General features: G+C 34.0%; 2 protein-coding genes and 1 long non-coding RNA gene across 6 annotated transcripts; 1 reads left to right on the forward strand and 2 right to left on the reverse strand.

The window, feature by feature from the left end:
- Nucleotides 1-407: 407 nt before the first annotated feature.
- On the reverse strand, nucleotides 408-7,387 carry LOC105670307 (uncharacterized). Of its 2 annotated transcripts, none has more exons than XM_012363761.2 (7): nucleotides 6,748-7,387; nucleotides 5,974-6,064; nucleotides 4,212-4,415; nucleotides 3,991-4,132; nucleotides 3,620-3,819; nucleotides 3,396-3,548; nucleotides 408-2,679 (listed from the first exon to the last, which is right to left on the reverse strand). In XM_012363761.2, exons 1-7 carry the CDS (start codon nucleotides 6,779-6,781, stop codon nucleotides 1,365-1,367), a joined length of 2,139 nt encoding a protein of 712 aa, XP_012219184.1. In that variant the 5' UTR covers nucleotides 6,782-7,387; the 3' UTR covers nucleotides 408-1,364. The 2 variants fall into 2 exon arrangements, with proteins under 2 accessions (XP_012219184.1, XP_067211005.1); XM_067354904.1 differs by lacking the exon at nucleotides 6,748-7,387 and adding an exon at nucleotides 6,547-6,689.
- Nucleotides 5,413-9,010, forward strand: LOC136999914 (uncharacterized). 2 transcript variants are annotated; one of them, XR_010890194.1, is made up of 2 exons: nucleotides 5,413-5,630; nucleotides 8,712-9,010. It is a non-coding gene; the product is annotated as an uncharacterized lncRNA (long non-coding RNA). The 2 variants fall into 2 exon arrangements; XR_010890193.1 differs by lacking the exon at nucleotides 5,413-5,630 and adding an exon at nucleotides 7,404-7,977.
- Nucleotides 8,831-13,847, reverse strand: LOC105670309 (transformer homolog B). 2 transcript variants are annotated; one of them, XM_067354941.1, is made up of 7 exons: nucleotides 13,703-13,847; nucleotides 12,510-12,916; nucleotides 11,753-11,940; nucleotides 10,531-10,641; nucleotides 10,015-10,093; nucleotides 9,865-9,920; nucleotides 8,831-9,567 (listed from the first exon to the last, which is right to left on the reverse strand). In XM_067354941.1, exons 2-6 carry the CDS (start codon nucleotides 12,887-12,889, stop codon nucleotides 9,896-9,898), a joined length of 783 nt encoding a protein of 260 aa, XP_067211042.1. In that variant the 5' UTR covers nucleotides 12,890-12,916; nucleotides 13,703-13,847; the 3' UTR covers nucleotides 8,831-9,567; nucleotides 9,865-9,895. The 2 variants fall into 2 exon arrangements, with proteins under 2 accessions (XP_067211042.1, XP_012219187.1); XM_012363764.2 differs by lacking the exon at nucleotides 13,703-13,847 and adding an exon at nucleotides 13,366-13,691.
- Nucleotides 13,848-14,010: the final 163 nt, after the last annotated feature.

The following is a 14,010-nucleotide window of genomic DNA, read 5'->3' on the forward strand; positions in this document are numbered from 1 at the left end:
TACGTGAAATACATTTCACGAATACAAATCTACAAAAAAATGACACAAAATAAAATATACTTTATAAATACACAGACGTTATAATACTAAATCAAGTCAAAATCTAGACGCGCGCCCATTCGCTTCAATGCCAAAATAGTGTTAACAGCTTTAACCCAACGCTTTTTAATGACATAGCGTTTCAATCGGTGCTTCTGAATAGGGTTCTCCACAGCTGCTGCTAGCCAACGATGTTCTATAAGTTTTCCCGCAGTCGGTCTTTCCCTACAGCAAGAGAATCAATTTCTTGATCTATTCACTATTTGTACATTGATCAAAATTATCTTTATATTATTTCTCTGTAAGGAATTAATTATATGAGCATCGAAAGAACAAGGATTGCGGATACAGTAAACAAAAATCAATAATTTTTCTGCAGTACTATGTTTTATGTTAATTTGAATTATAATAAAGCTATAATACAATATATTAAATATGCGTGCATGTAAATAAACTATTTAACGAAAAAAATATCTGCACAAATATATATTACTTTAATTTCTCGTAAATTTAGTACGACATATCAATAAAAAATCTAAACGTGCTCTATCAGAATTGTCGCAATTAATTTTACTATACGCAATAACATAATCGAATAGTAATTAATTAATAACAGCGTATTAAATATAACGATTCTAAAGACTTAAGAGTTGCGATTTATAAAAAACAGAATTTATTGTAAAAAAGAAGCTATTGCATTATCTTTATTGTTAAAAGCATCGTAATAGAAAATTAGTTTGCGGGAAATAAAATCGATTTGTTCCGCAAGCAATTGATAAAAATTGGAGACGTTATACTAACAGGTATAAAAATATCGATTTGAGGGTGTGCTCGTGGTGCACAGTACAAGTTTCCGCATTTTTTTAACATTATAATTACAAGATATTATCATAGTAATTTCATTAACAATTTATGAGCTCATTAGCAAGGTTTTGTTTCGATAACACATTTTCGGAGTCTCATTCTCTCTTACACTCCTGTCGTCTCTGTTATTTATATTTAACTCTCCATGTAACATAAGTACAAATCCGTTGAATTAATTAACATTGTATCCGTATGTTTGTATTTAATTTAAAAAATAGAATCATAAATTCCCATGTAAATAAATTTGCAGAAATAGGTGCAATTTCAGACAAGAATTGATAAATTTGAAGTTAAGTGAAAAAAAAACTCCGAGATAATCAAAAGTTATTCTACTTCAATATTCGTCATTTTTCTTAATACAATTAAAACACGTTTTTGTGTTTCCTGAGAGATTCGTCTGCAGTCGATTCGCGAACCATGCGATCTACAGCGAGAATCAGGCTTCATGACGAAACGCACATTCAACGATATATCGACGACGATGTAGACGATACGACGTCAGGGGATTTCGCTTCTTGCTGCTTCGACTGGAAATACTCCGCCAACGAGTTCATCGTCTTCCTGGCGACTGTGTCCGCGGTGTGCCAGTCCAGGCTGACGGACTTCCTGCCGGCGCCGCCGTAGGACGTCGCGGTGGAATCCTCCCACTCGCCCAACAGATGCAACAACAGATCCTTGGTGCTGGTCGGCTCGTTGAGATTCAGATTCTTGTGCAGATCCCGCAGATTCGATATGCGCGGCACATCTCGACTGGTCTCGCCGAAGGATCGTTTCACTCGCGATCGTCGCCAGGGAGGTGTCAGATCCATCTCCTTGTCCTCCGCGTCGAAGGACGTCTGAAGAGTAGTCCTCTTGCCGATCGCCTCTTCATTGAACTTCTCCTCGACCGCTTCCGCGATAGTTCTCTGTTCGAAGGACTTTCGACCTTTCCGTCTGTCGGATGTCTCGGCCTCGCCAATGCTCGTTCTTCTCAAAGCTACAAACACATTACCGGAATTCGTATCGGCATTGTATTTATCGAAGCTACGACTACTGTAAAACGTTGTCCCGTTGAGCTTCCGTTGCCGAGTAATAGTGGACAGTTTCTCCGTGATCTCATTCGTCTCTCTGTCATTGCGAGACACGGTCACCGTCCTGTTGCTCTTCGAGTACGTACCGCGATTATGCCCGCCGGATCTCTTCATGGAATGCTGCGTCGCTTCCGTTATGTCTACGTTACTCTCCTCGTTCACGCTCGACCCCATGGCGATCGCGCGCAAATGTTCGGACAATTTGATGATTTCCTCGGCCAAAGCGATCTGGCTGGCGGGATCGCGACGGTTCCGCAGCACGGTACCTTCGGAGGCTCTCCTCTCCAAAGACAAGCTGAGACTCGGCACGGACAGTAGATGACTCGAATTATCTCTCGCAGAATCCATCATCTTCTCCGACTGCGTGCTGCTGCTGCGAAGACTGTCGCAGGGAGAGGGACTGTGAGCCCGCAGGGACACCGATTCCTCGCGATCGTTGGCCGGCTGCCTCGGCAACGCGTGATACGAGTCCGTGATCGTGTACGGGCTGTCCGGGTGCTCTCGCCAACGCTCAACGAACAGCCTGAGATTGTCCTTCGTCACGTCCAGCTCCTCTCTGCCATTATCGACTGTGACAGAACGATTCTCGATGAAGGCCGTCCGTTTGGCCTCCGCGATTCCCGCGACTTCCTTCTCGCTTCTGGTCTTGTGCACTTTACGAGTCAGCCAACGATGCTCCCGACATTGCGCCGCCGTCACTCGCTTTCTGAAAGATTCGAAAGGCTCGTCGTGAGGAGGATCGTGCTCTAGTGCCCCCCCGGGCTCAATAGTGCGTTCTCCTCGCCGCACAGAGACATGTGTGTCCGAGGGCGAGCAGTTTAGGACGAGAATGTACGGACGAGGAGTGCGACGCGTATGTACAAAGTGGCCGATGACGATGCAAGCTCGAATATCATGAGAATATACATGTATGTGCGTGTTTCCCGAGTGCAAAGCTTTCGATGAGAAATCAATTTGCCGATGAGCGGAGCCTTACGCATCCGGTGTCCCTCGCGCTTCTTATCGCTGGACGTTTGAACGTTCTCGGGGTAACAAAATCGAAGAAGAAAATAATAACTACTATAAGAGAAAACGTACTTTCCACTAGATTCTTATTACAAAATACGATAGAATTTTATGCGATTAATAAGAAAATCAAATCACTTCTTTTAGTTCTGTTTTTAGTGATACTGACATGTGTTCATCGGAGTGAAATATTTTAGAATGAGACAACGATGGAAAGTCAGTGCACGAATAAAATCATGATGAGCACAGATTGCTTGTGAACCATACACACACCCTCACAACGAGTGGCAAAGTACAATTAAATTGCAAGAGAAACTTTTTCTCTGGGAAAGCAGACATATAAAAGTACCAAAAATATGAAAAGGAGAGAAGGGAGGAAAGGAGAAATTCGAAAATGCGTGGCAGAAGCATACTTACTCCTTGTCTTTCACCAGTAGGCATTTAATGAAATCTTTCGCGTCCTCGGAAATCTCGGCGAAGGCCTCGTGATCGAAGTCGTACTTCGCAATAGTGACGTTAGCCATAGTCTCGATATCAGTATCGCCCATGAACGGTGATAAACCGGACAATCTACAACGATAGTTGCATGCACCATTCCGATTCATTACGTATCTTTTATGAAGCTACAAAATTGCACTTACAAGACGTAACAAATCACGCCAATACTCCACACATCGGTGCCGAATCCAATCTGATCGAAGTTTACGACTTCCGGGGCAACGAACTCGGGCGTACCGAATAACACTTGCAGTTTCTTGTTCGGATCGTATTCTCGCGCTAAGCCAAAATCTATGATTTTGATTCTATTACCTTCCTTCGTCAGGCACAGGATATTCTCAGGCTGCAGAAAACAGAGAGATGTGAATTTTAAATAACAGTACAATATTATTAAATGTAAATTTATAATAAATGTGGTTAAGTAAATGTGAACGTAACTGCTAAATACAGATCTTTATACACTTTATATACATTGTTTAGCATCCGTGCAGAACATTATTGAATCATGACTCACTTTTAAATCAAGATGCAAGATCTTCTGACCATGCATGAATTCTATTCCCTCGCATATTTGCCGCATAAATACGGCACAGCTGCGTTCCGTCAGTACAAAATCATCGTCTATCACTCTCTCAAAGAGCTCGCCGCCGTCGATCCTTAAATGATGGAAATTTAAAGTAACCCCGCAGCGCGCGTCTCTCTAATCTTACGCCTCTGCGCGCGCGAGAAACGTACAATTCTAGAATAACGTATATCTGTTTTCCCGCGTCGATAGCGTCATACAGTTGAATTAATCGTGGATGCTGTAAGCGTCGCATGATCTCGACTTCTCTCTGCACAGCTCGTCGATCCTCCTTTTGCATGATGTTCACCACTTTCGCGGCGAGCATCAAGCCGTTCACCTTCTCCTTACATCGGTAAACAATGCCAAATTTTCCTCTAGAACAAATACAAGGATTAAAATAAATGGAAAACACACAAACACAACATGTATTTTTTACGATATAAAATCATGTTTGCTATCGTTAAATAATCATCGCGTTTTAATAAATGTGTTTATATAAAGACAACACCTTTCATACATTTTTGTATACATGTTATGTATTTTTGCACATATCCCTTAAATTCATAAACTTTTTTGAATTTTAATTTATACAATAAAAAATAAAAGTAGAATTATTTATATGCAAATAACAATTTGTAAATTAAATTGAGTTTTTATTCATTAGAATAAGTTTAACACGCAAACTACAATCTTTGGAACGCAGATATCTTGAGTAAACTTAACAAACTATGCGTAAAAATGATAAACACCGGAAGCTCTGCCAAAGCTATACACACCGCGTATCTCTGACTAACTGTGCTGCGAAATACTACATATTTGTCATGAGGCCAAATCAATAAATCATTGAATTACTAACGGATATTGAAGGCAATTATTCTTATATTAATTTATTTATATTTATTACATTACTGCTGTATTATATTTATATTAAACTCTATTTTTATATCCGAGTATGTTCAAATGTCTGTTATTCGTCAAGAAAATGTAATGTTCTTCACTACCGTTATTATTTTATTGTCATTGTTATTATGTCTTTTATTTCAGATTTTCCTTGGCAACTGCTTCCATCGTTAAGTGCGTTAAGAATGCTAAAAATAACAAGAAGCACGAGACAACCTTGAAATTTTAACATTTATTTCCGATTTAAATTACATATTGTAGAGAAATTATTTTTTTCTATTTATTATTTTTAATTAATTTTTTTTATAGATTGATTTATGATCGAGACTATAATATGGATAAGCGTCATTGTCAAACCGCATTCCAAACATCGGCGAATCAACCGAGTTCACCGAGTGTCAATAGCATCGGCGCGCTCAAGCACATCCATCGGAGCGCCGTTGATTTGACGTGCCTACTCCAGTCGAAAAAAGCAGATTATTTATAGATATATCGTAAATCCTTGATTGCTCGCGAGAGAATAAGACAGTGCGTGTATTGGCGGCACGCACATCTTGACCTTATCAATTCGCGCTACATCTCGCGAATTTTGTGCATCTATGTCGTTGACACGGATGCCGCTGACAGCATGACAACAACGACACGTGCAACATGTTATTCCGCTGCTACCGTGTGAATTGCAGAAATCAGTGAGTAATTTCAACATCCGATTATCATGAAATCTTTATAACTTGGAACTGAAATATTAAGTAAAAAGGACATATTGAATATTTAATTTTAATCGCTATTCATTCAACTCATCGATCATTAATGAATATTATAAATTAAACATAAATGTTAAATTCATTGAATAATTGTCGTTTCCGCGTGCCGACTTCCGCGAAATTCTTCGAGGATGAATCGGCTAGTTGTATCGAGACTTTGCGTTTTTTATATCAAGATTAATTCAAGCCGATAATACGATCGACACGCAGTTGGCACGATATTCCGGCGCCTGTACGCATCCGCTGATCGACAGATTTAATCACTCACCGTCCGAGCTCCGCCTGAATGTCATAATCGTCCTTGAACTCGACTCCACGACGAACTGCCACATCTCTATAGGGAAAGCTGGGCTCGATCTCTGAAAATAAATGTGCGATTGTTATAATAAGAAAGATAAAATAGGTAGCTGTTGCGCGAGCTTTAATGTCAAGTCCATTTTCTTTCTCAATGCTTCTTCAACTTTGAATATTAGCTTTTGAAGACTTCGCAAGTCGTATAAATTAATGTTTTCGTCTATTTTATGTTAGTACATTTTTTAAATGTATTTTTAATTATTGCGCGCCTCTATCTTCTCTTTGCTTTGATCCTATTTGATCCTATTCTAAGCGGGACATAGAAGCTAAGGCCGTTATAATTTCAGAGCACCCAAGTTTTATCGTGGCATGCACGCGAAAATAGTTTCTATGTTTATTAGAGGCAACGATGATGCAGTATTGCATTTTTTCGCATCACTAAATTCGAATTCACCGAATTTTAATTCGTCAAAGGAATGTATCGATTTTAATCCACGCGGACACTACGATGAATATAACACTGCGACAATGACGAGATTATCAATACCATGTGCAAGGACGAAGAAACGTATATAGAATAACATGTATACAATCACTTGCTAAACAGTCCCCGAAAATCGCGCGGTTTTAAGCGCGCTGACAAGCGCGTCGCGTTTCGCATTCTTCGCAAACGCGTCTCCCGCGTTTTTCTCAAATACTCTCCCGTGTGTTTCCCTAACGAGATTATCCGTTCGCCTTCCTCTCTTACCTCCCACTGGGTCCGACTCGTCCACGCGGATCATATTCCTCGTGTGACCTTATGAAGTCTGTTCTCTTGCCTTTCCGGAAAGCAAAACGATAACGCGGATGTCCGATCTCCCTCGTGATCGTGCGAGGGGGATAAAAATTACAAAAAAAAAAATAAATAAATAAAAAAAACGTGCGCGAATCACGCACTCGCGCGCGATATCTCGATCGATCCGCCGCGAGCCGCGGGCAATTATGGACTATCTCGGCGTTTCGCGTCGCGGTGAGGTCGAGACGGGTGCCTCTTCTTCCTCGGCTCGGACGGATTTAGATTTTCGGCGGACGCCGCGGATTCTGCTGCTTGATCACGTGGCCCTGTAGCCCCCAACAATCTCGAAGTGGGGGCAAAATAGCTAAGGTCTTCTCCCTCGTTCTCTGTTTCTCTCTCTCATGCTTGTGCGCGCCCTTCTCTCCAGCTGCAACGAGCTCTCCCTTTGCGGATTCACAACGATCCACAATCTAAACAGCTGTCAAACACAGAAATTATTACTTTAATACTAAAGCTATCGTTTACCAAGACTCTCATATCGTATTGTAAGAAGAAGAACGCTTCGACTCGAATAAACCGATTTTTTTTTTAGAACGACGTCACAAAATTCAACCTGGTTTGTCTATAGATCGACAAATTTTTGTTAATTCTTTTACAATTTTATGATACTATTTGGATTTCCATACTTTCTGTTCATCATAGAGTGCCACGTGCTAACGATTCGTGAAACTTCGATCAATAAAAATATCGAGACCCTTGTCAAATGGCCAATTTAGTTTTATTTAACGACTTGACAAATAAATTGCTGTAAACGATTTTAGGTTTCATTCATCGCGTACCACGCCATTCTGCAAATTCCTCATTTGTTAGATATATAGAGCACCTGATCTTTTAATAGTTCAGCTTCGGGAACATGTTCTATGAGTTAAAATAAGAAAAACAAGTCTCACAATACAAGTGTGCGGTTACGAAAATGCTCTAATAAAGTTTTGTGACATGAACAAAGACTCGATACAATTTTCCAAATTTTTCTTTTTAATAATGCTTTATTAAAAAAACAAGAAGCACGTACGATAAAAAAGAATTCCACCGAGCAATTTGATTTTGAATTTAGAGGAAAAATGAAGTGTGTCGAATGTCGATGGGGCATAGGGTGCATGCTTGGCCTAATTGCAATCATGGTCTTTGGCGACCTGAATTCCAGTAAGCGCACGTAGCATTCCGATTAACTTTAATGCAAATATATGTCGATTTATCGTAGAATATAGCAAAAAGAGCGAGAATAATATTTGTCTACATTATTGTACTGCAAAACTATTCTTGGAAAAGATTTTATAAATGAGCAGTGTAAACGTAATTTTTAAATATGTATTACAGACTCAAATCAAGTCGAAACTTAAATCTCACTTAGAGATTCACACTTCATTAGCCGGAGAAAAATTACTAAGCTGAGATACAAACTATTAGCCAAAATCACGGGGGTGACACTGCCGGCCACAGTGATGCAATGTTTCCTACCAGGCTCCCGGCTTCTCGCTTATGTAGGGCTATGAAGCCGAAAACCCGGTAGAAAACATCGAATCACTGTAGGAATGGGCGATGTTTCTCAATTAATCGAAATAACCGATAGTTTTTTTCAATTAATCGATATTTTCAACCAATAAATTTTTCTTTTGATTAATCGATATTTGATTCTTTTCACTTAACATCGACAAACTGATTTTTTTAAATAAATCAGTATTAAATATAATCCTATATATCTCGGAATCTATCTCGTTCAGATTTGATGCAAACATTTAATATTAATGTAACAATGTAATTTTTGTAACATTTAAATGTAACAATTGTTACATTTAAATCTTTATATTTTAACAACAGTTTTCAATATTAAAATATTAAAAAATTGTTATTTAAATATAACTTTGTAATTATTTCAGATTTCTACGTTAGAAAATTGCAGTCTTCATCAGGTGCAGAAAGTTAACCAAGAATGGTTGCGGCATACAGATCATTTATTTAGTGAAAAAAGTGATAAATAAGTAGTATTACAAATATATATTTTTATAAATGTTAAATATATTTTTATAAATGTTAAATATATTTTTATAAATGTTAAATATATTTTTATAAATGTTAAATATATTTTTATAAATGTTACAAATGTACATATGTATATTTAGATTTTATATTTTAACATATATATCTTAATATAGTGTTTGTATAAAAAGTATTATGTGAAAGTATTATATAATACTTTCACATAATACTTTTTATACAAACATATGTTTAAAAGTGTTATGTAAAAAAATATTAATAATAAAATATTAATAACAAATTTAAAAATATTCTATTCTAAAATAATTACTCAAGTAGCAAATGATCATCTAATGTTTTTTTATCGTCATAATTGGTTATTATATTATATAACTAATTATAATGATAAAAAGCATCAAATGACGATCATTTGCTACTTGAGTATAAAATCGTCATATTACTAAAACGTTTGTCTTAAAGACATCTTAAAATAAGTTTTACAAACGTCTTATAAGACAAATCAAGAGACATCTCAAATGTTTTTAAATTGTCGAAACTTGTTGCATAAGACGTCTTATAGACGTTTTAAATACATCTCTTTGACAGTTTCGTAAGATGTCTGAGTGATTTTAAGATGTCTTTCAGACGAATATAAGACGACATAACGTTGTGTGGGGTATTTATTTGCGTCTCTCTCTGTATATCTTTTTCTGTGTGTTCTCTACGTTTGTTCTGACACTTTTCTCCACACTGTTCCTCCTGAAATACAGTAAAAACATAAAATTTTCAAAAATCTAAAAGTATTATAGCAGATAAATTTCAATCAACTAGTAGTTAATAGCTGAGAATATTATATTTAATTTCAGATAAAAAAAATTCATATATGCATACGCGCAGTTGTTCACATCTTAAAAGTTTATTTACTCTAAACACTCATATTTCTAAGCAATGTCTATACTTATCATTAACTATATAATATTCTTTTCTCGATTATTAAAAACAATAGATAAAATTTGATTCTGATATCAATGAAAAATTAATGTTACATTGGTTTACCCGTCATTTTTACGGTGATCGTCCTACTATCTTAACGCTTTGAATCTATACGATATCTAAAACAAAAATAAAAAAACATTAAAGAATATACATTTAGCATTGTATTATTGTCAATTTATACAACTTTGATTGATAGAAAATAGGAAATACCCAGGACTATAATCACGATTTCTGATAGTATTCAAGGATGAAAAACGTTTCCTGGAAGTTCGTAATTTGCTCGAGGAACCTGAAGGATTAGTATTAAAATATATATTTTCTATAACATTGCTATAGAATATTTAAAACAATATATTTAAAACAATATACAACAATATACAAGAATATCAAAGTTCGAAAACTAGGATATTAATTCATTTCTTTATATCATGTAACAATATATAGTTTACTTACAAGAATTAGATTAATCATAGATAAAATTTGTAAGTAAAATTTTTTTCATATTTTACATCCTTATACATTCATAGAAAATATATCCATATTCATACAAAATGTATTTATAACTTGAATAATATTTATATTTATATAAGTATAAGGGTAGTTTTTGTATATTTTTTCTTATTTAAAGGGTTTGAGAAACTTTAAGAAAAATTAAAAAAATCGTAAATTTTTCAATTACAATCAAACCTAACATTAATAAATAACAATTGTTTGCATAATGCATACCTGGTTGGTCCCCATCTACGACTGCAAGCGAATGTTGCTCCTTCACTTCATTGATTTTGACCATCGCTGTTTTAATTTCTTTTCTGTCGAATATCGGTTTACATCCTTCCCCTATATGATTTATTATATCTTTTAACAATACAATTTTTATATGCAAACAAAAAATAATTTTGCTAATAATGATTTCTAATTCTCTCGACTATTCCACGATGTATCTTCACTTTTAAATTATTACTATCAATCGTTATTATTGTAACGTCTAAAATAGTATAAGAAATGTCTATGTATTTGTAATTGATAAAAATATATTCATAAAATAAGCTTAGTATTTAAATGCTGAGTGTGTCTGTGAAATGTTTCAATAATTTTTATACAATATATTTCTGAAAAGACAGAATATGAAGGGCAGAAAAGATCATAATAAAATTGTTTATATTTCTCATTTCATAAGAAATTATCTTTATCAATTTATATTTTTATTTAAAACAAATATAGAAAATTTAAAGCTAAAAAAGATTAAATTTTTTTTTTAAATTATTAAAATTTATGTACTCTAATATGAATTTTTCTCACATTTATATTACTTTTTTTCAAATGACAAATCAAAAAAATAATATCAATTGTTTGCATAATGTATACCTAGTTGCTCCTTATCTATAGCTATAACTGTAATCGCTCTTCGACTTCATTGATTTTAATTATTACCTTTTTAATTTCTTCTCTGTTGAATATTTGTTTATTCTTCTTCTATAGAGTTTATAAAATATTTTAACACAATTTGAATTTGCATTACCCAAAAAAAAAATATAATTTTTCGTAAAATAATATATTTAAGACTGATAAAAATTCTATAAAAAAGTCAAAGGAAAAATATCGTACTCTATATATAATTTTTAAAAAATCTGCATCATAATAAAGAATAATAAAAGAATAAAGAAAATAATATAAACATAATAAAGAATAATAATTCTTTTATAATAAAGAATTATAAAAGAAATAAAAATTAACAATCTTCCACATGTGAAGATTCCAAGATATCTTCCCATTTGTTGATTCTACTATTTGTACAATATCTGTACAGATTATAAATGGGATCCTGTATGAATATATTATATTATTACATTACTTATTGTTTAAGCAATTTTTTTTTTTTTTTTTAAGTTATAATTTTGTGTAATAAATATATTTTTATAAAAAGTATTTAGAAAAATAAAATATTTACCCATTCTTCTTTTGATGACCACATCTTCAGGATTAACTATATCTCGATCTAGTTCGGAAATGGATTCTTTCGCAGAAATATTTTTGCGAATTATATCAACCTTAATTTGACGTAGCTCTGTAGTACTAATCTGTATGCCCTGAAGACCTTTGCACAAGGGTACCGCCACACTTGAAGACTCATCTAATCTAAAGCGAATTCAATCATAATATGTTAAATTAAATAAGTAATTATTATATTTTCTTTATTCAGGTAACTATTGTTTTTTTTTTCCTAAAATAATATATTATTTTTGTACATTTTTGTAAAATAATAATCTGTACAAATAATTTGTGTAGTAAGTAATGCTTTCTTTACTCAAATAATCATTTTTTTAAATAGTATATTATTTTCGTCCTTTTTAAAAAAATGTTCTTTTACACACTGTTTTTACCTTTTCCACTGTTCTTTTTCACTTATAATTTATATTGTAAAATAATTCTCCAAAATTAAACATTTAAATTTAAACATTTACAGTAGTATCAAAAGAAATTACTCTTTTATTGCAAGTTATTTTTTCTCAACTAACAAATTGTGTGCTTACTTTACGTAACATAACATTGTGTCATTTACCAACTTTTTTTTCTGTCTCTTAATTGAAGTATTCTTCTTACACATTTTTAAGTTCTGATCATCCTATTTCCATAAAATACCAATAAACATATTTCAATCCGAAAAGATATGATCATATATAACCAAATATATGTCCAAGACTTACTTTTCATACAAAGTGCCTGATTTAGACTCATTTGATGCAGATCTTCCTCTATGCTGGTGAAGTGAGGGAGACTTACTGTCACTTCTACTTCGACTATAATATGAAGATTTTTGCTCAGCAAGCTTTAAAGCTTGCGCATGTTTTAAAGATTGCGCACGTTTTCTCTCATACTCTAAAATTTTTTGCTGCTTTAATTTTTCATGTTGTCTCTCACGTTCTTGCTGTCGCAGCCATTCTTGTCTGCGTCGCAACCATTCTTGTCTGCGTCTCAGCTTTTTTTCTTCTGTTTTTAGAGAAATTAAATCGTGGTTGAAATCTTCATTATATGCTGATATTGGTTCCTCATCACGCCGAAAATTTATTGCTTGCGTTGAATCCATGAGTGCGAAGATGCAAAGCAAAATTCACTGTTGTAATATCATTTCTTAATTAATGTTAATAAAAAAAATATAAATAAAAGTTCTTATATCTATACAGTATATTATAATATTCTAGCAAAAAGAAATGTGTTCACATATAATCATACACATAAAAATCACTTTTGAGAAACAAAGTCAGATTTGAAAAATCTTTGAATCTCTCTATAATGAGAATGGAAATGTGATTTACTATCATGTGATTTATAACATTCTTGCTGATTAAGTTTTAAACTTTGCGCCCAATTTCTCTTATATTCTAAAATCTTTTGCTGTTTCAATCTGGCATATTGTCTCTTATACTCTTATTCTCCCCATTCTTGTTTCTATTATTTTTTTGTTTTTAAGTGTAAAATTATAAAATGAGGAAATTAATTTAAATGTTTAAATTAATCAACAATTTAAACTTTTACGTTGAAGGATATTATGTATGTACATACCAATATAAATATATTGAAATTTGATATGGCGTTTAGGAAACGTATTGAGAAAGAAAATAGGTTAATACAGTGAATTATATAACCATAGAGCTTATATATCCGGAGACGTCAGGAGATGTCTTGCAGCGCTTGCAGCTCAAATCCTGACACATGTAACTCCATAGACGTATAAGTACTAGATTGACTCATGTCATTCGAAGAGTGTCAAGAATTTAGAATGAGAAGGAAAGTTTTGATAGGTATTGTTTTCTTTCTCACATATAAGAAGAGTGGTAACAATAGAAGAAGCTAGTAGGGGTACAACATGTATATGGATAGTAGCCATGTTCCTACTCACCTTACATGTACCCCTCTTAGTTGAAAAGAGATAGCGATTCTGTTGTCTAGAAGGAAAGAAACGTTATGTATCATGTAGTTTATAATTACAAAATCCATTTACATAGAAAACTTAAGGTATATTCAAACAAACTTGCATCTATATTATGCATATGTATAGAAAAATTAACCAATGATAATTGTTTTCCAGCTAATGACACGACACAAGTCAACGCAAGTATCATTTTGTTTTTGATTGATGTTCAATGAGCAACAAAGAGAATAATACTTTTGTGTCAACTTGTGTCCCTTGCTGAAAAACAATCATAA

This window comes from Linepithema humile, chromosome 5 (genome assembly GCF_040581485.1).
Source record: "Linepithema humile isolate Giens D197 chromosome 5, Lhum_UNIL_v1.0, whole genome shotgun sequence".
NCBI classification, from domain to species: domain Eukaryota; kingdom Metazoa; phylum Arthropoda; class Insecta; order Hymenoptera; family Formicidae; genus Linepithema; species Linepithema humile.

Coding starts and splice junctions, on each gene's coding strand:
- LOC105670307 (XM_067354904.1), bottom strand. CDS start 6,583: ATGTTATTCTATATACGTTTCTTCGTCCTTGCACATG. Junction 4,416..5,973: donor ATTCAGGCGGAGCTCGGACG/GTGAGTGATTAA, acceptor TATTTGTTCTAG/AGGAAAATTTGGCATTGTTT. Junction 3,820..3,990: donor TCTTGCATCTTGATTTAAAA/GTGAGTCATGAT, acceptor TGTTTTCTGCAG/CCTGAGAATATCCTGTGCCT.
- LOC105670309 (XM_067354941.1), bottom strand. CDS start 12,889: ATGGATTCAACGCAAGCAATAAATTTTCGGCGTGATGAGGAACCAATA. Junction 11,941..12,509: donor TCAGGCACTTTGTATGAAAA/GTAAGTCTTGGA, acceptor AATTCGCTTTAG/ATTAGATGAGTCTTCAAGTG. Junction 10,094..10,530: donor CGTAGATGGGGACCAACCAG/GTATGCATTATG, acceptor CTAATCCTTCAG/GTTCCTCGAGCAAATTACGA.